This window comes from Tyto alba, unplaced genomic scaffold (genome assembly GCF_018691265.1).
Source record: "Tyto alba isolate M040663 unplaced genomic scaffold, T.alba_DEE_v4.0 Super-Scaffold_26, whole genome shotgun sequence".
NCBI lineage: Eukaryota > Metazoa > Chordata > Aves > Strigiformes > Tytonidae > Tyto > Tyto alba.
The window spans coordinates 113870-140743 of NW_024881300.1; the positions used below are offsets into that span (position 1 = coordinate 113870).

General features: G+C 55.1%; 2 protein-coding genes across 3 annotated transcripts; both read right to left on the reverse strand.

The window, feature by feature from the left end:
- Window positions 1–7582: 7582 nt before the first annotated feature.
- On the reverse strand, window positions 7583–11158 carry LOC122153881 (histone H3-like centromeric protein A). Of its 2 annotated transcripts, XR_006165727.1 has the most exons (4): window positions 11034–11158; window positions 9685–9762; window positions 7914–8525; window positions 7583–7811 (listed from the first exon to the last, which is right to left on the reverse strand). XR_006165727.1 is itself a non-coding variant. In XM_042797411.1 (3 exons), the coding sequence occupies exons 1-3, from the start codon at window positions 11133–11135 to the stop codon at window positions 8391–8393; spliced, it is 315 nt and encodes a 104-aa protein (XP_042653345.1). In that variant the 5' UTR covers window positions 11136–11158; the 3' UTR covers window positions 7583–8390. The 2 variants fall into 2 exon arrangements, 1 of the variants encoding a protein (XP_042653345.1); XM_042797411.1 differs by having other exon boundaries at window positions 7583–8525.
- Window positions 11159–16873: 5715 nt separating this feature from the next.
- LOC116960677 (complement C4-like) lies at window positions 16874–26676 on the reverse strand. Its single transcript, XM_042797316.1, has 7 exons — window positions 26595–26676; window positions 25701–25775; window positions 25494–25596; window positions 25206–25295; window positions 24998–25087; window positions 17887–17970; window positions 16874–16887 (listed from the first exon to the last, which is right to left on the reverse strand). The coding sequence occupies exons 1-7, from the start codon at window positions 26655–26657 to the stop codon at window positions 16874–16876; spliced, it is 519 nt and encodes a 172-aa protein (XP_042653250.1). The 5' UTR covers window positions 26658–26676.
- Window positions 26677–26874: the final 198 nt, after the last annotated feature.

Consider the following 26874-nt stretch of genomic DNA (forward strand, 5'->3'; position numbering starts at 1 on the left):
TGAAACAGGGGGATGGAATAGGATTTAGGGAAATCAGGAATTTATCAGTTGCTGTTTTTTATCATGAAGCAGAAAACGAAGTTTTTTCAACGATGTCATCCTTTCTGGACTGGAAAATATTTCTTTGAGTGTACGCAAACTGGATGTGTTTGCCCATAAAGGCAAAATCTCCATGCATAAATCCCTCACATGGCCAAAGAGTACTTTGCTAATACGGAGTACGTGTGCTAGCTGGGCAGGTTCCTTCCACGCCAGCGCTGCTGTGTTGGTGTCAAAAGGTTCGTACTCATGTTCAGGCAGCGAAAAAGTCATCCCTCTTAACTCATATGCTGTGTTGGAAAATGCACCTACCCCGTGCAGGCCGGGCCTTAGCTTTATACAGAGACTGCATTTTGGAGCAGCTTTCCCCAGATGCTGCTCGCTCTGGTGCTGCAGCTGCTTTCTAAGTGGTTTCAGCTTCAACTAATGATAGTCGTGAAAGCAAGAGGTAGTTCTTCCTACAAACTGATGTTGAACACTAAATTGGTCCTGAGTAGTTATTTATATAACAGGGTTTTTTTCATATGGCATGCTTTAACAAAGCACAGAACAATGATACAGAGGAAAAGCAGATAGTGTTTCATTTATGTTGTACCTTTGTCACTACTTTGGAGGATAAAAGCAGTGGTGCTGTATGTCCAACACTGCAAACAACTTTCACAGCTTGTTAAATGCTGAAAAGAAGCTTGAGAGTTTAATCATTTACAAAAGCTGTTGGGTTTATAGCAGATAAAATATTTCCTGCTACAGAACACATTGAAAATGCTCATTTTCATAATATGATAATTCAGAACCAATAAGTTGCAGCTCCATCTTTTGATGTTATTACAGTGATGCTGAACTTTCACTGCTAACACAAACCTTTGTCACTAACTCAACTCCAGGGCACTGTCCTTGGTTTTTGCGTGATGGCATTGCCTTTCCACTCATAGATATAAGGTCTGTGTGTGCACGATAACCAGTGGAGGAAGTTGCAGGCTTTAACCAATCTTTTGGGTTTGTTTTGTTTTGTTTTGTTTTTTTTTCACAAAAAGGGAAATGAATACCAATTAAATATATAAAAGCTTAATTTCAGTTGTGCAGATTACTTAAGTGCAAAGACAAAGTGAGTTGTAATTAGGCACTTGAAAATAAGCACAATGTTTATGCCAGGGCCATTAACTCAGAGGTACTAGGTAACAGTTGCAGTGATTGGAGAAGAAAAATCCATGATTATGTGCACTGAGAAGTCTCAACTGACCAGATTCTGAAGTGGCATTTGCTTTTATTCGTATTGGTAATAATCATCTGCTAAAAATGACTTGTTTTCATTTTGTGTGTGGTCAAAACTCATTACACTGTAGCTTTTTGACACTACTGCTGACTTTTCTTAGAGCTGGAGAATCTGGAAGATTCTCTGTGTTTGAGCTGCTTCCCTCTGATTTAGGTTGTTCAGATTGTGGAAAACATAGGCATGATTCGTGCCAAAATAAAATACGGTGTGATAAATGTAATTATTGTACCCTGTGTGGGTCTGAAATGATGTGTGATCACTATAACCTGTATAATAATTGTGATGAATGTTGGAATCAAATCGAGAATATGCAAGAATAAAATATAGATGAGTGTGCTTCTTGCTCGGAACAATGTAACCACTTCTTAGAAACTCCGCCTTGAGCTGATGCAACCTCTGCTGAGAACAGCCCGCTGAAAGACAAAATCCCGCCACTTCCAAAAGATCCAATAGTACAACAGCGCGCCAAGAGGCAGAGACCTCCAGACTTTCAAAGGACCCAACAAGGGACGGACATGTACCCCAGCAACTCGAATGATCCAACGGAGGAAGAGCAGGACGACTGTCTGGTAAATGGGGATTGGTCAAGACGCAGGTACAGGAGTATAAAAGGCACTGCTGTTAGAACTCGGGGTGCGTGTGGCAGAGCTGAGACTCCCCACGCGCCCAGCGCTGCTTTGCTTATTGCTTCTCACCCTAAGTTGATTGAACCCAAATAAAATTGTATGCTTGTTATGAGATTGGACTTCAGTCAATTATAACAAGATGTTTGATAGAGTTGGTGCAGGATGAGTGTTCAGGCAACTGTTTCTCCTCCAATTACACTGATTTCGTTATTTTCTTGCTCACTTAAGACTGATTATTTTATCTCCTGCCATTATCACAGAACAGCTTTTTCTCTGACTGAATCTTGTTATTGATCCAACTTGAAAGAATAATTTTGATAGTCTATGTATTTTGTATAATCTTTCTTTGACTGAAGTTAGGAATGTTAATCCATGTGTCATTTCAAGATTGCATTGAAAGTGTTTCTCTCCACCTATATCCTTATCCCTATGTAACCTTAATGATGTGTAGCTACTACACTGCAGCAACTCTCTCTCCTACTTTTCCAGTTGACTAATAGCCCCGTGCCCCAAACTGCGGATGTCCCCAGGTGCCAGGGAGGTCAGCAAAAGTGGCCGGGCACACAGCATGCCATAGGAAATGTTTCACAGCTCAGAGGGAGAAACCGTTCTGGGAGCAAGTCAGGACACTTTGTTTCCTATGAATTCATATTTTTAGGCAAAGCTTCTGTATCCATTATTGTCAGCTTTTTCTTCTACCTGACTCCCTGTTAGTGTAAAATTTGTACAAACTTTAGCATCATTTGAGTCTCAACTTCTCTTTCAGTCTGGTTGGAATCAGATGACAGATTTTAAGATAAGCAGGTAGGAAATGCCAGGGCATGCACCATACGCCATGATCACACAAGCTTTGCTTCCAAACTGAGCTAAAAATGACTGCTGAAGGATAATGAGACATAATTACAAATCTGAGTGAGAGCTGTCTGCACTGTTTCACTATGAAGGTGGTTACTGCTAATGCACGACTATTTGTCTATAATGTGGATACTATTAACAGGAAACTTCCTGTAGCAAACTACAGCTAAACTATGCATTCACTGAGAATTCCGATGAGTGTGTTTTTCGATTGTTCAATATAATCTACCATCAAGGTAATTTGGCTTTTTTTCTGCAAGTCATTGTCGTGGTTTGGGCCTGGTTGGCAGCCAACCACAACGCAACAGCTCTCTCTCCCTTCTCCTCCAGCAATGGGAAGGGGCAGAGAGCCAGGCTTGGGGTTCGAGATAGGACTGGGATGGGGGAAAATTCCCCTTTATGATCACGAGCAAAAGGCAGACTCGTTAGGAGAGGAAAAAAAGAACAGACATTTATTACAGACACTAACAACACATAACAGAGTAGGATAGTAGAAGCATTGCCACATCTTGAGAACACCTTCCCCCCACCCCTCCCTTCTCCCCGGGCTCAGCTCTGCTCCCAATATCTCTACGTCCTCCCCCAGTGGCTCAGGGGCAGGGAATGGGGGGTGCAGGCAGGGATGCCACTTCAGTGAGGGGAGTGTCCGAAACTTGTTCCTCCTGCTCCATCGTGGTCCCCCCCTCTCACAGGAGACAGTCCTCCACAAACTTTCTCCAACATGAGCTCCTCCCATGGGCCGCAGCGTTCCCCACACTGCTCCATCATGGGTCACTAACTACCTCCGACTGGATTCCCTCCCACGGCTGCAGCCCTTCCCGAGCTGCTCCAGTGTGGGACTCCCCCGCATGCTGCAATCCTCCCAGCACTGAATTACAGCAGCGGGGCTGCCTTTTCCCATGAGACCCCGGCCTTCTTCGGGCACAGCACCTTGATTATACCAAGCAGAAGCCACAGGCCATAAATCAGTGTCTGCTCCACCGTAGATCTCCATGGGTGGCGGGGGGGGCCACCCTGCCGTCTCACCACAGGATACAGGGGGGTCTCTGCTCCGGCACACCTCCCCCCTCCTTTCTTCCTCCGTTCCTCCACTGACCTTGGTGTTCATGCAGCTGCAGCAACTCCTCCTCACAAGTCTGACTGCCCGTCACCACATTCCTTCTTAAATACGTTATCGCAGAGGCGCAGCTGATGGGCTCAATTTCCCAAACAGAAGTGGAGCTGACGTGGAGCTGGGGGAGCTTCAAGAAGCTTCTCACAGGGGGCTGCCCCGATAGCCCCCTCCCCTGCCACCAAAAAACTCCACCACTCATTCAACCCAGGACAGTCATTAGCATAATAAATTGCTTAATATGCATCTTTTATTGTGAACTAATTCATCCTTTGAGGGGAAAAAAAAGGCAATCACTAGTGTGAAATCCTAATTTAAAATATGCTTGGGAGCATATTTGGCAAGATAATGCTGATGAAAGTGAGAATTTGAAATCCAGCTAAACCAAAAATCATTTGCTTAGCTGTAGCATTTACAATAAATAAGCATATTCCTTATAAACTGCCTTGTTACATTGTTCAAGTAATGAACAGATTCATTTTTCAGGTTCAATATCATGACCTCGTGGCACTTGTTGAACTGTTTTTCTCATACGTCTTTGTCTTGTCCGTCTGCATAAATCTGATCTTAAACGAGAGGAGCAGTGAGGCTGTGACTTTGCATACGGCCTCTGTTCTGCTGGGCAGTTCCGTCATCTTTATCAAATATACTCATACCAATTAAAAGTAAGCAACAGCGGTAAGACTGAACCAATATTTGATCACCCCTACAATTGGCAGTGCATTACTGTAACTAATAAGAAGCCTTTCCTCCTCTGTTAATCATACCTTCCGCCTTCAAAAGCTCAGCTGAGCAGCACTATCTAATGGAATACGTAATAACTCAATCACAGGGAGAGAGCTATCTCCTCAGCTGCTCTGCAGCATCTGTCACTACGTTTGTTTGATATTTGAAAATGTAAGAATACATTATAAGTGGTTGAGATATCTCATGAAAGAAATCATCATGTACAAAGCTGTTAGAGCTTGTAAATAGAAGTTTCTTCTAAAGTGATCCCTGTCCTGCATTCCCTACCGAAGAGGGAATTAACATGTGTGGAAAGGCTATTTTAGCTCTTCAATTGAATGCTTCTTCCTGGGGGATTGTTCGTAATTCCGCACCCAAAGACACTCTCTTCTAGAAGAGGACAAAAAATATTTCGATGCACCAGAGAAAACTGTTCTTCATCCATTCTTATTTTTAAAAAAATTCTGCACAAAATCTTGCTTTTTACTTAACTCTTCAGCAGTAATTTCTGTCACATAATAACCATCTCATTACCCCATCACATACCTAAAAAGCCCATGAAACTCCAGTGCTTCAAGTTCCAGTTCATGCCACCTTTTCAAGTATAAAAAGGTGTGTGCTTCCTGATGTGTCTGCTTTTGAAAATATATCAAAACACAGGTCATATGCCCAGGACAATTAGCAGTTTCTCATCCTGCCAGGCCTAATACTGTATAAAGAAACACTACGCACACTGCAGACTGCACCAGGTACTTTTAACGCTATTCACATTCCTCTCCAGATGTCTGGGCGCTATGAAATAATAAACCTTTTATTTCTTTTGTCTTCCAAGAGGAAGAAAAGTCCTCTTTATTAATAGCTTTCTTTTAAACAAAAAGTTCTTTAAAAATGTTACCTGCATAGATAACAATCTCTCATTTGAAATACAAAAAAAAAAAAAAAAAAAAGGCTACTTTTCCTTCTAATACTCCCTTCCAAATTCCCCCCAAAAGCAGCAGAAAGGGTTTCAATAAAAATATTACCTTTCCACTGGTATATCAATCCGCCTATCTCTGCTTCCTTTCACTGGGAACACAAAAACACTAATCAGAGCCAGAATAAGCGTTTTTAGGCCCACAGCGAAAACTTCTCACAGAAAGCACCTACATGGACGATCGTCGCTGTGCAGCACTGTTTCCTCCAAACTACCATGCTGCACATGGCAATCCCTGTCTAGCTGCTTCCTTTCACTGGGAACACACAAATCTTCAGCAGAGCCAGAATAGCACTTTTAGGCCCACAGCAAAAACTTCTCACCGAAAGAATGGAATGCTGGATAGACGATGGTGAAATGGGCAGATGACTGCTTTCGCAGAGTGATGGAGAGATGACTGGGTGGAGGGTGCAGGAATGAATGGTCCAGAAATGTGGAAAGAGGGATGATGAGGTGGATGGATGGATGGATGGATGGATGGATGGATGGATGGATGGATGGATGGATGGATGGATGGATGGATGGATGGATGGATGGATGGATGGATGGATGGATGGATGGATGGATGGATGGATGGACAGACAGACAGACACATGAATGACTAGAGAATTTGGTGGAGGGATGAATGGGTTGATAAATACATGGATGACTGGACAGAATGTTGTGCTGGGATCTGGCCTTCTTAATGGTTGGTTGGCTGGCTGAATGCGTTGCCTCAGGGGTGGAAGATTGTTCATGCAAAATGTATGGTGAAGGGATGTTGGCCTGCGTGGATGAGTGGAGAAAGAGCCGGAGAGATGGATGTGTGATTTGATGGTTGGTTGGATTGGTTGAAGGCTGGGTGACTTGGTGACTGGCTGGATTGATGGATGGTTGGACAGATGGACGGATGGATGGTTGGACAGATGGATGGGTGGATGGACGGAGGGATGGATGGATGGATGTTTATCTCCTGCTTTGTCACCTCTCTATTACAGCTCCAGCCGAGCCAGAGGAACCACCATTGCAGCCAACCCTGGGTGAGCTCAAGGCCTCCCACGTCCCCCCTGAGTCCGTGGAGCTGGAGTGGAGCATCCCCAAGGGCACCTTTGACTCCTTCACGGTGCAGTACCGGGATGCCCAAGGCCAGCCGCAGGTGCTGCCCGTGGATGGGGGTTCCCGCACGGTGACCGTGCCGGGGCTGTCCCCGTCGCGCCGCTACAAGTTCAACCTGTACGGGGCGTGGGGTCGGAAACGTCTGGGCCCCGTCTCCACTGACGCCGTCACAGGTGAGGGGGCACCTGCAGGTCCCATCCCATCCCCGTCCCCTTTGGGCTCTGGGTTTGGGTCACGGCAGGAGCTGGGACCGGGCCTGTGCTGGTGCTTGGGACGGTTGTGAAATGGGTTCCTCTTGTGTGCTGAGTGGGGGCTGGCCAGATGTTTGCGTGGGAGCGTTTGGAGGATTGGAAGGACAGATTGGTGGCAGGAGGGTTTGATCAAGGGACTCTTTGGTTGAACGAATGGAGCTGCGGATGGATGGGCAGAGGTTTGACTGGTTGGCTGGCTCAGTGGGTGGATGGATGGAGGGAAGCGGATGGATGGAGTGTTTCTTGAAGGGTCTGGGGGCGGATTTTGGGGTCTCCCAACGGGAGGTTTTGGGGGTTCGGGGGAGGTGTCAGGGTCTGGCAGGGGGGTGGGGGGCCGTTTTGGGGTGGTGTCGTCGTGTCCCCCCCCCCCCCCAACCTCACCGCGCCCCCCATGCGCATGCGCAGGACGGGCCCGCGCTGGAGCGCGAGGTGCAGCAGCCCCATGCGCCGGCCCTGCCCCTCGGCCCCGCCTCCCGCGCCTCGCCCCGCCCCCAGCCCCGCCAGCACCAGCGCGGCCGCCATCGCTGGGAGGGGGGGTGGGTGTGTGCACCCCGGAGGAGCCCCTATATTGGGGGGGCACCCCAAGCCCCGCCCCAATGAAGCCACGTCCCCCCCATAGGCGGCAGCTGGGGGTGCTGGGAACACACGTTTATTGGGGGGCTGCAGTGGCTGGGGGGGTCCCCAATAAATGGGGGGACCTTGGGGGGCCCCTCATTGGGGGGAGGGGGAAATCACCATGGCTGGGGGTAATTGGGGGGCAGGACCTTGCAGGGGTCCCCATTAAGGTGGGGGGGTCCCCAAAAGAAGGGGACCTAATAAGGTCCTCAACATTTGGGGGGGGTCCCCATTATGCTGGGGGGTCCTCAAGGCTGGGGGAGTCCCTAAAAGGGTGGGGACCCGTGGGGGTCTCTGGGGTCGATATTGGGGTGCAGGGTCCCCATCATAGGTGGTTTTGGGGTGGGACCCTGAGAGCGATATTGGGGTGCAGGGTCCCCATGGCTGGGGGTTTTGGGGTGGGATCCCGGGGGGGGATCCCCAATAGGGTCCTCAAGGGTTAGGAGGGGGTTCCCATTAAGGTGGGGGATCCCCAAGAGTTGGAGGGGGGTGTGTGTCCCTAAAAGGGTGGGGACCCGTGAGGGTCTCTGGGGGTGATATTGGGGTGCAGGGTCCCCATGGCTGGGGGTTTTGGGGTGGAATCCCGGGGGGGGGGTCCCCAATAGGGTCCTCAATGTTTGGGGTGGGGGAATCCCTAATAAAGAGGGACACACACACACACACACACACACACACACACACACACTCTGCAGGGTGTTTCTGTAGCGGGCATGTGCCCCAGGGGAAGGGATTGGGGGGGGGGGGTGTTGTTCAAGGGGGGGTTTCGGTGACTGGGTGGGGGAGGTGACCCCCCCAAGAGGTTTATCTTTTTTTTGGGGGGCGCCCCTCAGGCCAGGCCCCCCTCGAAGCCGCGCAGGCGCCGGGCCAGCTGCAGGTCCTTGGGGTAGAGGGTGACGCGCCGGGCATGCAGTGAGCAGAGCGAGGCGTCCTCCAGCAGCCGCACCATGAACGCCTCTGCTGCCTGCGCCCACCCCCCCAAAAAAAACAACAAACAACTCAGGGCCCCCCCCCCCCCCCCCCAAAATCCAACACCCCCCCCCTCCCTTTGGGGACACCCCTGGGGGGCAGGGATACCTCCCTCCAAAGCCAGACCCCTCTCACCACCCACGGAACCCCCCTCAGCACCCAGAGGAACCCCCCTCTAATACCCACCCCCCCCAGCACCCATAGAACCCCCCCCCAAACCCATCCCAGCACCCATGGCCCCCCCAGCACCCTGGAGACACACAGATGTTCCTCCCAGCTCCCATAAGGGATCCCCCCCCACCAGACACCCCCCCAAACACCCATAGGACACCCTCAAACCCATCTGAGCACCTATGGGACCCCCCCCCAGCACCCACAGGACACCCTCATCACCCATAGGATGCCCCTCCCAGCACCCATAGGACACCCTCATCACCCATAGGATGCCCCTCCCAGCACCCATAAGCCCCCCAGATGAACCCACAGATGCGCCTCCCCTCGGCACCCATAGAACCTCCCCAATCTCCTCCTATCACCCACAGAACCCCCTCAAACCCATCCCAGCACCCATGGGCCCCCCCAGCACCCTGCAGACACCCCCACACCCCCTCAAATGATCCCTCCAGCACCCATATGGGACGCCCCCACCAGACTCCCCCCCCCAAGCACCCATAGGACCCCCCAGGCCCCCTCCAGCACCCATAGGACCCCCCCTGCACACATAGGACCCCCCCAAATGAACCCCCAGCACCCATGGGCCCCCCCAGCACCCATAAGCACCCCCAGTAAGCACCCCCAGATGTTCCCCCCCAGCACCCACAGAATTCCCCCACACCCTTCCTATCTCCCATAGAACCCCCCAGACCCGCCCCCCCAGCACCCATGGGCTCCCCCCAGCACCCATAGGACCCTCCCAGCACCCATAAGCCCCCTCAGATCAACCCCCAGCATCCGAGGCCTCCCCTCCCTCAGCACCCATAGAACCCTCCCAGACCCCTCCCAGCACCCAATACCTCCCCCAGCACCCATAGGACCCTCCCAGATCCCTCCCAGCACCCATAGGACCCCCCCCAAATGAACCCCCAGCACCCATGAGCCTCCCCCAGCACCCACAGGACCCCCCCCCAGCACCCACGGGCCCCCCCAGCACCCACCTCCTGCAGGGCCACCAGCGCCATCCGCTGCCACCGATAATCCACCCCCCGGGTAAACATGAGGCAGATCTCCCGCACCTGGGGACACGGGGACACCCCAAGTGACACCGTGGGGATACCCCAGGTGGGGGGACAACCCCATGGTGGGGGGAGGGGGGGAGGGAGGGAGTACCCTGGGGACAGCCCGAGCATGGGGACACCCTGGGGTGTCACCTTAGGGACACCTGGGGACACCCCACCCCAGGGCGAGGGACAGCAGGGATGTGGGGGACACCTTTAGGGACATTTTGGGGACCCCCCCACGCCAGGGCAAGGGACACCAGAGATGTGGGGGGCACCTTGGGGACATTTTGGGGACACGCTGGGGACACGTTGGGGCCCCCCACCCCAGGGCGAGGGACAGCAGGGATGTGGGGGGCACCTTGGGGACATTTTGGGGACCCCCCCACGCCAGGGCAAGGGACACCAGAGATGTGGGGGGCACCTTGGGGACATTTTGGGGACACGTTGGGGACATGTTGGGGCCCCCCACCCCAGGGCGAGGGACAGCAGGGATGTGGGGGGCACCTTGGGGACATTTTGCGGACCCCCTGGGCATGGGGACAGTGCCCCTCTGGGGGGAGGGGCACAGGGGACAGCCCGTACCCCCCAGGGACTGTGGTGGTGGGGGGACGGGGACACCCCAAGGACATTGGGAGGCGGACAAGGCCACTGCGTCACCGAGGAGAGGGGGAGGGGACAAGGCCAGAGGGAGGGGACCCACGTCATCGCAGGGGCCAAGGACATTGGGGGGCTGGGGGAGGTGGGGGACCCGGGGGGTGTTTGGGGGTGCCTGGGGGATTCCGGGGGGGGTTTTGGGAGGTTTGGGGGTGCTGGGGGGGGGGTTGGGGGTCCTGGAGGGGATCTGGGGGGGGTTTAGGGGTGCCAAGGGGGTGTGGGGGGGTTGGTTTGGGGTGTCCCCCACGGGGGTTTGGGGGTGTCTCCGCAGGGATGGGTTTTGGGGTGCCCAGGGAAGTGGGTGCGGGTTGGGTGTCGCCTGAGGGGGGAGCGGGTTTTGGGGTGCCCCCAGGGTGGGTTTTAGGGTTCCCCAGGGTGGTTTTGGGGTGCCCAGGCAGGTGGGTGGGTTTTGGGGGTCCCTAGTGGTGCTTTTGGGGTGCCCCCGGGGTTGTTTTGGGGCACCCAGGAAGGTGGTTGGTTTTGGGGTCCCCCCTGGGGTGGGTTTTGGGTTCCGCTGGGAATTGATTTTGGGGTTCCCCCAGGGTGGTTCTGGGGTGCTCAGGCGGGCAGATGAGTTTTGGGGACCCCCAGGGAGGTTTTGGTGTCCCCCCGGGGTGGGTGTTGGGGCTCACCAGGCGGGCGAAGGGCCCGGGGCGCAGGAGCAGGTGGGTGCTGCTCTGGTACCTGCGGATCTCCTGCAGCACCCGCTGGCTGGGGCGAAACCCTCGGGACATGGGGGACAGGGACAGGGTCAGGGGGGATGGGGAGGGGAATGGGGAAATGGGGGGAGGGGACAGGGACAGGGTCAGGGGGGATGGGGAGGGGAAATGGGGGGACATGGGTGGACAGGGACAGTGTCGGGGGGGAGGGGGGAGGACATGGGGGGACAGGGACAGCTTCGGGGGGGGCGGGGGGGGATGGAGGGGGGACGGGGGGGACAGGGGGAGACAGGGACAGCGTCGGGGGGGACAGGGGGGACACGGGGGAACAGGGACAGCATTGGGGGGTGACAGGGCGGGTGGGACGGGGGGGGACAGGGACAGTGTTGGGGGGGTCACAACAGTGGGACATGGAGGGGGACAGGTGTGACAGGGACAGTGTTGGGGGGGACACCAATGGGGTATGGGGGGGGGACAGGGACAGCGTCAGTGGGGCTGGCACTGGGGGAGGGCTATGACAGGGGGTGACACCAAGGGGACACGGAGGGGGGGGGCAGGGGGGACTCAGGGCACAGGGCCGGGGGATCTCTAGGTCTCAGCGTGAGGGGACGCGGCTGGGAGGGATCTATAGGGGCTGCATGGGGGATACAGAGGGATCTGTAGGGGCTGGGGGGGGAGGACGGGGGAACCTATAGGGTCTGGGAGGGATCCATAGGGCCAGGGAGGATGACAGGGGGAACTATAGGATCCAAAGAGATCTATATGGCCCAGGGCAGGGAATAACAGAGGGATCCATCCAGTCCAGGGTTGGGGGGAGGCAGGGATCCATAGGGTCCCTCTCCCCGGGAGTTCTATAGGGGCTGGGAGAGATCTATAGGGTCTGGAGGGGGTGGTGGGATCAACGGGGCCCGGGGGAATCTATAGGGGCTGGGTTTGGGGAAAGAGAGAGAACTATAAGGTCTGGGGGGGAACCTACAGGGTCCAGGGTGGAAAGGGAGGGACCTATAGGGTCTGGGAGGGACCTATAGGGTTTGGGGGAGTCTATAGGATGCAGGGTGGTAGGGAGGGACCCATAGGGTGTAGGAGGGATCTATAGGGCTGGGGATCGGGGAATTTATAGGGTTGGGGGGATCTATAGGGGGAGGGATCTATAGGGTGTGTGGAGATCTATAGGGTCTGGTGGTAGGGAGTGATCCATTGGGTCCAAGAGGGGTCTATAAGGCCGTGGAGGGGGGTCAGGGAAGGGTCTGTAGTGTCCAGGGGGGATTTAGAGAGGGATGTATAAGGTCCAGGGGGGGGTCTATAGGGCCCGGAGGGTGGGGGGGGTTAGGGAAGGATCTATAGGGTCCAGAGGGAGTCTATAGGGCGGGGGGGTGTGATCAGGGAAGGTTCTATAGGGCTGGGGTGGGTGGGCGGTCAGGGAAGGGTTTATTGGCCGGGTGGGGGGGCGGTTCTATAGGGCCGGGGGGGGTGGTCAGGAAAGGGTCTATAGGGTCGGGGGGGCTCTATAGGGCTGGGGGGGATGTCAGGGAAGGGTCTATAGGGTCAGGGGGGTTCTATAGGGGTTGGGGGGGTTCTATAGGGCCGGGGAGGGGGTCAGGGAAGGATCAGGGCGATCTACAGGGGGGTTCCATAGGGGGGGTCCCAACCCCTCCCCTTCCACTCACGACGGGGCCGGCGGGCCGGGGTCGGGGCCGGAGGCGGGGCCGGAGGCGGGGTCTCGGGGACGCGGCGGCGCCGGGGCGCGGCGGGCTTGGAGCGGGGCATGGCGAGGCTCCACCCACCTTGGGGGGGAGGGGTGGGGAGAATGAGGGGTCCGGCCCGCGGTGCCCCCCTCCCAACCGCCCCTAAGCCCCCCCCCCCCAGCCTACGTCACTCCCCACCGCTCCCCCTTCCTGCCCCCTCTATGACATCCCCGCGCCGTGACGTCACGGCCGAGCCCCCCCCCCGAGCCTCCCCCTAAACCTGTCGCTGCCGCTCGGATGGATTCAAACTTCCCGGCCCCTGACGCCACTTCCGCCCGCCGCTCCCACGGCCCGACCAATAGGCGGCCGCTCGGCCGTTCTGCGCTGTCGGAGGCCGCGTCTCGATGGTGACTCGGCGGCCGCGGAGCGGGAAGAGACAGAGGGGACATTAGCATAAATTTGCATATCCGCGCCCCCACCACGGTGAGCGCTGGCTCAGCGTTTCCCGGGGGAAGGGGGGAGGCACTTGTTCCCAGTATGACCCCAGTTACACCCAACATGCTCCCAGTCATTACCAGTGTGATTCCCCAGCCGCATCTGTTTGCCCCCGCTGTGGTCCCACTTGCTCCCAGTACGATCCCAGTCACCTCCTGAATGGACTCACTCTTCCCCAGTCACTCCCAGTTGCTCCCAGCATGGTCCTGCTCACTCCCAGTTGCTCCCGGTGTGACCCCAGTTGCTCTCAGTCACCCCTAGCGTGCTTCCAGTCACTCCTACTTGCCCCCAGTGTGACCCCAGTTGCTCCCAGTCACTCCCAGTACGATCCTGGCAGCCAGCAGTGTGCTCCCAGCTCCTCCCACTGTATCCCAGTTGCCCCCAGTGTGCTCCTAGTCGCTCCCAGTTCCCTCAGTGTGATCCCAGTTCCCCCCAGTCTGGTTCCATGTAATTCCAGTTGCTCCCAGCATGAGCCCAGCTGCTCCCAGTGTGACCACAGTTGCCCCCAGCATAGTCCCAGTTGCTCCCAATATGATTCCAGTTACACCTAACATGCTCCTAAGCACTTCCACTCACTCCCAGTATGATTTCAGTTGCCCCAGCATGATCTCAGTTGCCCATAGCGCAGTTCCAGTTGCTCCTAGTATATCCCAGTTGCCCCAGCATGCCCCCCAATCACTCCCAGTTGCTCCCAGAATGGTCCCAGCTACTTCCAGTATGATTCCAGTTGCTCCCAGTATGATCCCAGTTGCTCCCAGAGTAGTTCCAGTTGCTCCCAGTACATACCAGTCACCCCCAGCATGCTCCCAGCCATTTCCAGTCCCTCCCAGTTGTCCCCAATATGATTCCCGTTGCTCCCAATATGATCCCAGCTGCCCCCAGCGTGCTCCCAGTCCCTCACAGTATGACTTCAGTTGTTTCAAGTATGACCCCAGTTGCCCACAGCATAGTCCCAGTCACAACCAGTATGATCTCAGTTACACCCAACATGCTCCTAATCATTCCCAGTTTCTCCCAGTCACCCCCAGTATGATCCCAGTCACTCCTAGGTTGACCCTTGTATATTCACAGTATGATCCCAGTTTCCCCCAGCATACTCCCAATCCCTCCCAGTATGATCCCACTTCCAGCATGATCCCAGTCACTCCCAGTATGGTCCCAGCTGCCTCCAACATGCTCCCAGTCACTCCCAGTCACTCCCATTTGCCCCTACCATCACCACAGTTGCTCCCAGTCACACCCAACATGGTTCCAGTCACTCCCAGTATGATTCAAGTCACTCTCAGTATGATTCAAGTCACTCCCAGTATGATCCCAGTTGCCCATAGCGTAGTTCCAGTTGCTCCCAGTATATCCCAGTTGCCCTCAGCATGCCCTCAAACACTCCCAGTTACTCCTAGCATGCTCCCAGTCATTCCCAGTCCCTCTAAATATTACTCCAGTTGCTCCCAGTATGATCTCAGTTGCCCACACCAGTTCCAGTTGCCCCCAGTGTGCTCCTAGTCACTCCCAGTCACTCCCAATATGATCCCAGTCACTCCCGGTATGGTTCCAGTCACTTCCAGTTGACCCTAGCATGAGCCCAGCTGCTCCCCGTGTGATCCCAGTTGCCCCCAGCATGCTCCTAATCACTCCCAGTTGCCCCCAGCATGCTTCCTGTCAACCCACTATGATCCCAGTTGCCCCCAGAGTGAGCCTAGTCACTCCCAGTTGCCCCCAGCACGGTCCCAGTTGTTCCCACTATATCCCAGTTGCCTCCAACATGACCTCAGTCACTCCCATTACTTACCAGTACGATTCTCATTGCTCTCAGTATGATCCCAATTGCCTGTAATGTAGTTCCAGTTGCTCCCAGTATATCCCAGTTGCCCTCAGCATGTTCCAAATCACTCCCAGTCGTTCCCAGTTGCCCCCACCATGACCCCAGATGCTCACAGCATAGTCCCAGTCACTCCCAGTATGATCCCAGTCACCCCCAGTTGCTCCCAGCATGAGCCCAGCTGCTCCCAGTATGATCCCATTTGCTCTCAGCGTGGTCCCAGTTGCTTCCATCCCTACCAGTATGATTCCAGTTGCTCCCAGTATGACCTCAGTTGCCCACAGTATAGTCCCAGTTGCTCCCAGTGTGATCCCAGTCTCACCCAACATGTTCCTAATCACTCCCAGTTGCTCCCAGTCACCTCCAGTACGATCCCAGTCACTCCTATTATATCCCCTGTATATTCCCAATATGATCCCAGTTGCCCTCAGTGTATTCCCAGTTTCTCTCAGTGTGATCCCAATATGCCCCCCAGCACATTCCCAGTTGCTTCCAGTTGCCCCCAGCATGCTGCCAGTTGCCCCCAACATGCTCCCAGTCACTCCCAGTATGATCCCAGTCACCCACTGGGTACTTCCCAGTATATCCCAGTTGCCCCCAGCATGTTCCCACTCACTCCCAGTCACCCTCAGGGTGATCCCACTTTCTCCCAGTCACTCCCGTTCACCCGCAGTGTGCTCCCGGTATGATCCCAGGGGCTCCCAGTATGATCCCAGTTACCCCCAGCATGGTCCCAGTTCCTCCCAGTGTGCTCCCAGTGGCTCCCAGTATGAACTCAGTTGCCCACAGCATAGTTCCAGTTTCTCCCAGTATATCCCAGTCTCCCCCAGCACGGTCACAGGCACCTCCAGTCACTCCCAGTTGCTTCCAGTTTGGTCCACACTGCTCCCAGTTCCTCCCAGTCTGATACCAGTTGCTCCTAGTGCGCCCCCAGCACACTCCCAGTCACTCCCAGTTGCCCCCCAGCATGATCTCACTTCCCCCCAGTATGGTCCAAGTCACTTCCAGTGTGGTACTACTTGCTCCCAGTAACTCCCAGTTGCACCAGCATGGTCCCAGTTACCCCCCCTCCCCATAATCCCACTTCCTCCCAGTATGGTCCCAGTTTCTTCCAGCATGGTCCCAGTTGCTCCCAGTGGCTCCCAGTTGGCCCCCCCAGCGTGGTCCCAGTGGCTCGTGGTATGTTCCCAGTGGCTCCCGGTGGCGGGGTCAGGCGGGGCAGCCGAGGGGGCGCAGGGTGTGCAGGAAGTCCAGCAGGGGGCGGCAGGGCGTGGCTGGGGCGCAGCGGGGGCGGGGCGGCACCTCCTCCACCCAGGGGTGGGGACCCAGCAGGAACTGGGGGCTGGGGGGGACGGTGACACGGGGACGGGGGGACACGGGGGGACAGTTGGGGTCAGTTGGGGACACTTGGGGACACAGGGACATTGGGGGACATTTGGGGACAGTTGATGACGGGGGGGACATGAGGGACACATGGGGGACATTTGGGGACATGGGGACACAGGGGACATTTGGGGACATTTGGGGACACTTGGGAATATGGGGGACATGGGGGGACATTTGGGGAGACTTGGGGACAGTTGAGGACATGGGGACACATGAAGACACATGGGGGACATTTGGGGATATTTGGGGACATGGGTGGACATGAGGGACATTTGGGGATATTTGGGGATATTTGGGGGGACAGGGGGACATGGGGGACAGTTGGGGAAATGGGGGGACATGGGGACATGGGGGGACATGGGGGACAGTTGGGGAAATGGGGGGACATGGGGACATGGGGGACATGGGGGACATTTGGGGACACGGGGTTATTTGGGGACAGCTGAGGACATGGGGGAACATGGGGGACATGAGGGATATTTGGGGACACTTGGGGTCATGTGGCACATGGGGACATTTGGGGACAATTGAGGACAGTTGGGGACATGGGGGGCATTTGGGGATACTTGAGGACTTTTCAGGACATGGGGGGACACGGGGGACACTTGGGGACATGGGGATGGGGGGGACATGGGGACCTTCGGGGACCTTTGGGGACATTTGGGTCCCTTCTCACCATCCATTGGTGTCCATCCCCGCCCCATCAGCAGGATCCTCTGAGGGGGGCGGACCCTCAGCGGGCAGCTGCCCCGCCCTAGCACCTGGCCACGCCCCCCGGGGCCACCTCTGCCGCCCAGTTGGGACCAGTCAGCACCAGTAACAACCAGTACACACCAGTAACGCCTCCAGCGCAGCTCACACCCCCACACACACACCCCCCAGCTTTCCCAGTCCGGCCCAGTTCAGTCTCAGGCTCTCCCAGTGTGACTCAGGGTCCCCACTGTGCCACCCCAGTATGGCCCAGTACATCCCAGTGCTCCCCAGTATAACTCAGGGCCCCCTCTAGCTTCACCCCAGTATGGTCCAGCATATCCCAGTTCCCCCTAGTATGGCCCAACCCCCCTCCCAGTATGGCCCAGGGACCCCCATGGTGCTCTTATGCCCCTCCAGTGCTCCACCAGCACCTCTCTGTACATCCCAATATAGACCAGTATTGTCCCACAGCGCCCTCTAGTGGCCCTTCAGCCCCTCCCAGTGCCCCCAGGCTCCTCTCCCAGTCCTCTCACCCTCTCCCAGTGTGCCCCTCCAGTCCTCCCAGTCTCCCCAGTTTCCATCCCAGTCCACCCAGTTTCCACTCCCACTCCCTCACAATCCCCCCAGTCTCCTTTCTCAGTCCACCCAGTCCCTCCCAATGCCCCCATTCTTCCCCCAGTCCTCTCAACCCCCACCCCCAGTTTCCCCCTGAGCACCTCCCAGTCCCTCCCAGTCCCCCCAGTCCCACCTCCCAGTAGAACCTCCAGGATTTCGATCTCAAAGGCCAGGAAGGGCCCAACCTCACTCTGGGCCAGTGCTTGAACCACCAGTGCTGGGGTCAGGGGACAAGGTCATGGGGGTCAGGGGTCATGGGGGTCACAGGGGTCAAGGGCATAGGGGTCAGAGTCATGGGGATCCTGGGGTCAAGGTCATGGGGGTCAGGGTCACGGGGGTCACAGGGGTTAGGGTCACAGCAGTCATGGGGTCAAGGTCACAGGGGTCATGGTCACAGGGGTCACAGGGGTGTTGTGGTTTGAACCTACTCAGCAGCTAAATGCCACACAGCCGCTCACCCACCCTCCCCCCACTTGGGAATGGGGAGGGAATCGGAGGGGCAAAGGGAGACTCACGGGTTGAGATAAAAACAGTTTAATAATAGTAACAGAATAATACCCTGACAGCAGTATCAGCGGGTAATGTACAATACAGCTGCTCACCACCCGCCGACCCACACCCGCCTGCTCCCAGCCAGCAATCCCAAACACACAGGCCCCACAGCCCCACTCCCAGAAGTGGCCCCTCTCCCAGCCCTCTCCTGCCTTTATATGGTGAGCATAATGTCACGTGACATGGACTATCGGCCAATCCCGGCCCAGCCCTCCAGCTGTGCTCCCCCCGCCCCCGCACACAGGTGAGGGCACTGGGGCCTGGGGAGCCCCTGGGGTCTCAGGGGGCTGCAGCTCCTCCCGCTGCTAAAACGAACAGGAACTCTAGTCCAGCCCCAACCAGGACAGTATCCACCCCTTATTCCATATCATTTTACATTATGCTCATGTTCCATATTTCTAATACATTATTGTTATTTACAATCCTCTTCCTTGGTCAAAGACATACGCATACAGATGTCATTCCCTCAGTCCATGGTCCATCACTGCAGGATGTATCATGAGTTGACTTGGTCCATAGCTTCAGGTTCCATCTGTCATAACAGTCCCTTCAGGCAGGAGGAGCGATGCTCAGTCCGTAGGGCAGAGGTGTCCTTGGACTTGACAGGAGGATGGCATGCAGTCTCTGTTGCAGCTGGAGCTGATGCATCTGATGCTGTCTGTATTCACAGTCTGCGGCTGTCGCTGGGCATCAGTTGCTGGAACCAGTCCTATTTTCATCCACGTTCATGTTTGCCATAACAAAGCATTGGTAGGGTGGTGTGGTTACTAATCTAATACAGCTTATTGGCTATTTTCACCTAACATTAAGTCCCCTTGAGGTACACATCAGACTTCCCCGTCCTTCTGCATTACCCACCAAGTGCACCCGGGTCCTTGGGCAAAGGTAATCCCACGGATGGGCTTACCTTTACCTGAAGGAGGTATAACCCAGACGGTCTTCCCCAGCATGTTTTTAGGGTGCACTACCGGGACTCTGTCTCCATCTACAATATGCAGAATGTTTGACTGGGCAGGGCCAGCCTGGTTGGCAGATCCTCTTGCTATTGACTAACCAGGTGGCCTTTGTTAAATGTGTGTCCCAATGCTTAAAAGTTCCGCCTCCCATTGCTCTCAGCATGGTCTTTAGTAACCCATTATACCGCTCAATTTTCCCGGAGGCCGGGGCATGACAGGGGATATGATATATCCACTCAATGCCATGTTCTTTTGCCCAGGTGTTTATAAGATTATTTCGAAAATGAGTACCATTATCTGACTCAATTCTATCTGGGGTGCCATGCCGCCACAGGACTTGTTTTTCAAGGCCCAGAATAGTGTTCCGAGCAGTGGCATGGGGCACAGCATATGTTTCCAGCCATCCGGTAGTTGCTTCTACCATTGTGAGCACATAACACTTTACCATGCCGAGTTTGTGGGAGCGTGATGTAATCAATCTGCCAGGCCTCCCCATATCTATACTTTAACCATCTCCCTCCATACCAAAGAGGTTTTAACCGCTTGGCCTGCCTGATTGCAGCACATGTCTCACATTCATGGATAACCTGTGATATAATGTCCATAGTTAGGTCCACCCCTCGGTCACGAGCCCATCTATATGTTGCGTCTCTTCCTTGATGGCCCGAGGAGTCATGGGCCCAACGAGCCATAAATTTTTCGCCCTTATGCTGCCAGTCCAGATCTACTTGGGCCACCTTAATCTTTGCAGCCTGGTCCACCTGGTGGTTGTTTTGATGTTCTTCCGTTGCTTGATTTTTGGGTATATGAGCATCTACGTGGCGTACTTTCACAACCAAGTTCTCTATTCGAGCAGCAATATCTTGCCACAAATCAGCAGCCCAGATGGGTTTGCCTCTATGCTGCCAGCCACTCTGTTTCCACTGTCGCAACCACCCCCACAGGGCATTTGCCACCATCCATGAATCAGTGTAGAGATAAAGGACTGGCCATTTTTCTTGCTCGGCGATACTTAAGGCCAGCTGGATGGCTTTCACTTCTGCAAATTGACTGGATTCACCCTCTCCTTCAACAGCTTCTGCGACCTGATCGTGTGGGGCTCCATACAGCATCCTTCCACTTCCGATGTTTCCCTACAATGCGGCAGGACCCATCGGTAAATAAGGCATATTGCTTCTCATTATCCGGTAGCTCATTATATGGCGGTGCCTCTTCAGCTCGGGTCACTTCTTCCTCTGGTGACATTCCAAAGTCTTTGGTCTCTGGCCAATTTGTAATTACTTCTAGTATTCCTGGGCAGTTGGCGCTTCCTATTCGAGCCCGTTGTGTGATGAGCGCGACCCACTTACTCCACGTAGCATCAGTTGCATGATGTGTCGAGGGGACCCTCCCTTTGAACATCCAGCCCAGTACCGGCAGTCGGGGTGCCAAGAGGAGCTGTGCTTCTGTACCAATCACTTCTGAAGCAGCTCGAACCCCTTCATATGCTGTCAGTATCTCTTTTTCAGTTGGAGTATAACGGGCTTCAGATCCTCTATATCCTCGACTCCAGAATCCCAGGGGTCGACCCCGAGTCTCGCCTGGTGCCCTCTGCCAAAGACTCCAGGTAGGGCCATTCTCCCCGGCTGCAGTGTAGAGCACATTTTTAACATCATGTCCTGCCCGAACTGGCCCAAGGGCTACAGCATGACGATTTCTTGTTTAATTTGTTCAAAAGCTTGCTTTTGTTCAGGGCCCCATAAAAAGTAATTTTTCTTTCGGGTCACTTGATAAAGAGGGCTTACAATCTGACTGTAATTTGGAATATGCATTCTCCAGAAGCCTATCACACCTAAGAAAGCTTGTACTTCCTTTCTGCTGGTTGGTGGAGACATAGCTGTTATTTTATTAATCACATCCATTGGAATCTGACGACGTCCATCTTGCCATTTGATTCCTAAAAACTGAATCTCCTGTGCAGGGCCCTTGACTTTACCTCGTTTTATGGCGAAGCCAGCTCTCAAAAGAATTTTAACTATTTTCTCTCCCATCTCAAAAACCTCTTCTGCTGTATTCCCCCATATAATGATGTCATCAATGTATTGTAAATGTTCTGGAGCTTCACCCTGTTCCAGTGCAGTGTGGATCAGTCCATGGCAAATAGTGGGACTGTGTTTCCACCCCTGGGGCAGTCTGTTCCAGGTGTATTGGACACCCCTCCAGGTGAAAGCAAACTGTGGCCTGCATTCTGCTGCCAGAGGGATGGAGAAAAAGGCATTGGCGATATCAGTTGTGGCGTACCACTCGGCTGCCTTTGACTCCAATTCATACTGAAGCTGCAGCATGTCTGGCACAGCAGCACTTAATGGTGGTGTGACTTCATTCAGGCCCCGATAGTCCACTGTCAGTCTCCACTCTCCATTAGACTTCTGCACTGGCCATATGGGGCTGTTGAAGGGTGAGCGAGTCTTGCTGATCACCCCTTGGCTCTCGAGTTGACGAATCAGTTGGTGGATGGGAACTACAGAGTCTCTGTTGGTGCAATATTGCCGTCAGTGCACAGTCGTGGTAGCGATCGGCACCTGTTGCTCTTCAACCTTCAGCAGTCCCACAGCAGAAGGATCCTCTGAGAGCCCTGGCAGAGTGGACAGCTGTTTAATTTCTTCTGTCTCCAAGGCAGCTATACCAAAAGCCCACCGGTACCCTTTTGGGTCCTTAAAATACCCTCTCCGGAGATAATCTATTCCAAGAATACAGGGAGCTTCCGGGCCAGTTACAGCAGGTTGCTTTTGCCACTCATTTCCAGTTAGGCTCACCTCAGCCTCCAACACAGTCAGCTGTTGAGAACCTCCTGTCACTCCTGAGATACAGATAGCCTCTGTCCCTTGGAAATTCGACGGCATCAGGGTGCACTGGGCACCAGCGTCTACCAAAGCCTTATACTCCTGGGGATCCGATGTGCCAGGCCATCGAATCCACACAGTCCAGTAAACACGATTGTCCCTCTCCTCCACCTGGCTGGAGGCAGGGCCTCTCTAATGCTGCTCATAGTATCCATTGTTGATGAAGGGGTTAGTGCAGTCTGTGCGAACCTTGGTCTCATCCTGGTTACTCACTTCTTGTAAGTACGACTCAGAAGTTCTCCTCATAGGATCAGGAGCAAAGTCAATTCTTCTACGCTGTTTGGGTAACTGATTAGCTGAGACTGGAGCAGCACTTATCCTGGAAGAACCTTGATTTGTAGCCATTCTTCCTTCCAACTCTCGGACCAGCTCTCTTAGAACGTAGGTGGGTTTCCCGTCCCATTTCCTCATATCTTCTCCATGGTCACGCAGGTAATACCATAGGTTCCCCCGTGGTGTATACCGTCTCGCTTGAGTAGGGAGTCGTTTGCTCCTGATAGCTGAGACCTTAGTCTGTGGAGGTGGAGAGTAGGACATGTCCTCTTTGAGTTGTCGGACTTCTTGTGACAGTTCCTCCACAGCCGCGACGATGGAAGAAGAGAGACTTTCTTCGTAGTGCCGGAGTCGGCGAGCCAAGTCATCCGTAGCTGGTCCCTCTTCGTCTCTCCAGTCAAATACTGCTAGTGCATTCGAATGTGAAGATGGAGCACTCCGTATAAACTTCTGCCACATGGGCCGGCTGCATTGGACTCCATCTGGGTCTGTGGGTAGCCGCGCATCGTCTGGATCATAATAAACCATCTCCCGCACAGCCAGTTCCCTCAGGTATTGGATACCTCTCTCCATGGCAGTCCACTTACTTAGATGACATGTAAGATCTTCTTGAAGGGATATCTGTCCCTCACACCTGACAGTAGTCATCTCCAAAGGCTGAGCGTTTGTGTCTTTCTTCCAATAATCTTGTCAATGCCTGCATCCCTGGACAGGGATCCCAGTTGCCTGGCTTCTCTACCTTCTAATTCCACACTGTTGGCCCCGCTATCCCAGCATCGGAGCAGCCAGGTAAGGAGGTGTTCGCCTGGATGGCAGCTGAAATCCTTTCTCATGTCTCGTAGTTCACTCAGGGATAGAGATCGGGTGATTACCACTGGCTCTGCCTCCTCCTCCTGTTCTTGTGAGGGCCCTGGTTCATCATCATCTTTTATAATGCGAGGGGATTTTTTAGTGTATTTCTTCTTCTGTATGGGAGCAACTGATACTGTTGTGGAATGATGCTCCAGTTCACCCGCAGTACTTATCGTAGGGGTCGGATTGGCTGCAGCGTCGGTCGCCTGAGTTAGAGTGGCTGCAGTGCCTGGTGGGGGTGTCAGAGTGGTTGCAGTGCCGGTTGTTTTGCTCGCAGATGCAGAGACGTCTTCCTTTTGAGGGTACTGCATGGTGGCAAGCAGGGTTCGGTAGCCACGGGCCAGGCCCCAGCATGTTGCAATGATCTACGTCTCTCTTGAGGTGTCAGGATGACAGCACACCTTTTCTGAATATTTTACTAATTTCTCAGGATCCCGCACTTGTTCAGGGGTGAAATTCCAAAACATTGGAGGTCCCCACTGTCCTAGGTACTTGCCCATGCTACCCCACACTCCCAACCACTCATAACTCTGCAACCCTGGGGTAGACCTCTGGTTGGTATTCAGAAACAGTTGCTTAACCCGAAACAGAACCTGAACCACAGTCAGGAACACTACAGCTTCCAGAAACAAGACAACAACATTAATATGAGCATTCCATGGATATTCAGAGTTCTCAGCATTCTCAAGTATACTTGCAAGTAGCTTGGAGAAGGGGAAGATGGAAAAAGGTATCTCCCCCTTGGGTGGGCTTTCTGAGGAGAAAAGGTGGAGGGTATAGTTACTAACCCACTCCAGTAGGTGCCCCATAACTCCCAGGACCGAAGATTTTATCATGCCATAAATTAGAGTTACATAATACAGCAAGGCAAAAATCTTAATCCAATTCCCACGGGTAATAAGCAACGACATGGGGACTACATATGTTAAGTAATGTGATGTATAACACAACTGCAGCAACAAATCCCACGATTTTAGGAGCCAAGCAAATGACATTATAACAGGATGGGCAGTCGGCATTATAACAAACTTGATAGTACCCACAGATCAAATCTGTTATTATCTCAACCCTTCGTGCCCCACGTTGGGCGCCAAAAAGGACTGTTGTGGTTTGAGCCTACTCAGCAGCTAAACGCCACACAGCCGCTCACCCACCCTCCCCCCACTTGGGAATGGGGAGGGAATCGGAGGGGCAAAGGGAGACTCGTGGGTTGAGATAAAAAACAGTTTAATAATAGTAACAGAATAATACACTGACAGCAGTATCAGCAGGTAATGTACAATACAGCTGCTCACCACCCGCCGACCCACACCCGCCTGCTCCCAGCCAGCAATCCCAAACACACAGGCCCCACAGCCCCACTCCCAGAAGTGGCCCCTCTCCCAGCCCTCTCCTGCCTTTATATGGTGAGCATAATGTCACGTGACATGGACTATCGGCCAATCCCGGCCCAGCCCTCCAGCTGTGCTCCCCCCACCCCCGCACACAGGTGAGGGCACTGGGGCCTGGGGAGCCCCTGGGGTCTCAGGGGGCTGCAGCTCCTCCCGCTACTAAAACGAACAGGAACTCTCGTCCAGCCTGAACCAGGACAGTGGGTCACAGAGGTTGGAGGGTCAAGGAGGCTCCTGAGGTTTGGAGGAGTCATGAGGGTCAGGGGTCAGGCTTCGCTGGGGTCAAAGGGGTTACTGGGGCGCTGGGGTCAGGGGTCAAGGTCGGGGTCAAGGGTCACCATAGTTGATGTGGGGGCTGTAGCAGGCAAAGTCCAGGTGATCGCCCAGCATCAGGGCCGGCAATGCCCGCCAGAGGCGGGGGCACACGCCTGGAGGGGCGGGGAGGTGCATCGCAGGCTGAAACCCCTGCACCCCCCCCAATTCTCCCCCCAACAAGATATCGGGGTGTCCCCCCAGATTTCGGGGTCCCCCCTGCCGTGGTCCCACCTTGGGCGCAGAGGTAGAGCTGGGAGGAGCAGAGGGTGGGTGGCACACTGCTCCTGTGGGGGTCGCTGTAGGACACAGTGCAGTGCTGAGCTGGAGGGGATGGAGTCAGTGGGGAGACATGTCCCCACCCTGCCCCAGGACCCACCCACTAGTGCTCCACCCACAGCAGAGCTCTGCCCCCCACCCAGAGCCCACCCACAAATACACCTCATCCTTCTGGTCACGCCCACCCATTCTGGCCACGCCAATTCAATATGGCCACGCCCACCCCTTTCTGGCCACACCCACCCAGCTCATAGTAGTCGTAGATAGCCGCCATGGCCGGCTGGATCTGCCCCAGGACCACCTCCTGGGTGGCCCCGAAGCTGATGCACTGGCGCCGCGTGGGGACCTGGGGGGACACAGGGGATGTGGGGGGACACAGGGGGGTGGACACGGGGGGGGACACGGGGGGACACAGGGGGACAGAGGGGACAGGGGCTGGGGGTGCCCCACCTCGTCAAGGTAGATGACCAGCCGCGTCCTGCTGAGCTCGTAGTGGCTGATCCAGCGATCGACCACGTCCCGCAGCCGGGGGGGAACATGGTGACACTCCAACAGTGCACCCCGATGCCTGACACCCCCTGTGCCCTCGCACCCTGACACCCCGACACTCCAACACCTGACACCCCCCGCACCCCAACACCCCAACACCCTCAACACCCCTGAACACCCCCAACACCCCAAGACCCCAACACCCCCCCAGCACCCCAAAATCCCCAAACCCCCTCAACACCCCCAGTACCCCCAACAACCCAGACACCCCCTAATACCCCAATAACACCCAACACCCCCCAACAAACCCCAAGAAACCCCAACCCCCAACACCCCCAACACTCTAACACTCCCCAACACCCCCCAAGAAACCCCAAGAAACCCCAACAAACCTCAGCCCCCCAACACCCCCAACACCCCCAACACCCCCAACACCCCAACACCTCCCAAGAACCCCCAACACCCCTACACCCCAACACCCCCCCCACAACACCCCCCAACACTCCAACACCACCACATCCCCCAACACCCCCAACACCCCAACACCCTCAACACCCCTGAACACTCCAACACCCCCAACACCCCCTAACACCCCCAACACCCTCAACACCCCTGAACACTCCAACACCCCAACACCCCAACACCCCCTAACACCCCCAACACCCCCAACACCCCAAAACTCCCAACACTCCCCAAAACCCCCAACACCCCCAACACCCCAACACTCCCCAACGCACCCCAAGAAACCCCAACAAACACCAACCCCCCAACACACCTCAACACCCCCAACACCCCCCAACTCCCAACACCCTCGAACACCCCAACCCCCCACACCCCAACCCCCCCCGCCCGTACCATGTCGAGGTCGAGCCGATGGGGCCTGAAGCCGCTGAGCAGGGACATCTCGGCCATGGCCATTCCCGACAGCTCCACCCCCGCCTCCTGCCTGTGCCAGGACACACCCCTCAGGGGGCGGAGCCACACACCACACCCCCACACCCCGCCCTGCCAGGGAATGGGAAGCCCCACCTCCCTGTCCAGGCATGACAGGAAGCCCCGCCCCCATCTCCAGGCAGAATGGGGAGTACCGCCCCTGCTCCCAAGCGGAACAGGAAGACCCACCCCCTTCCACAGG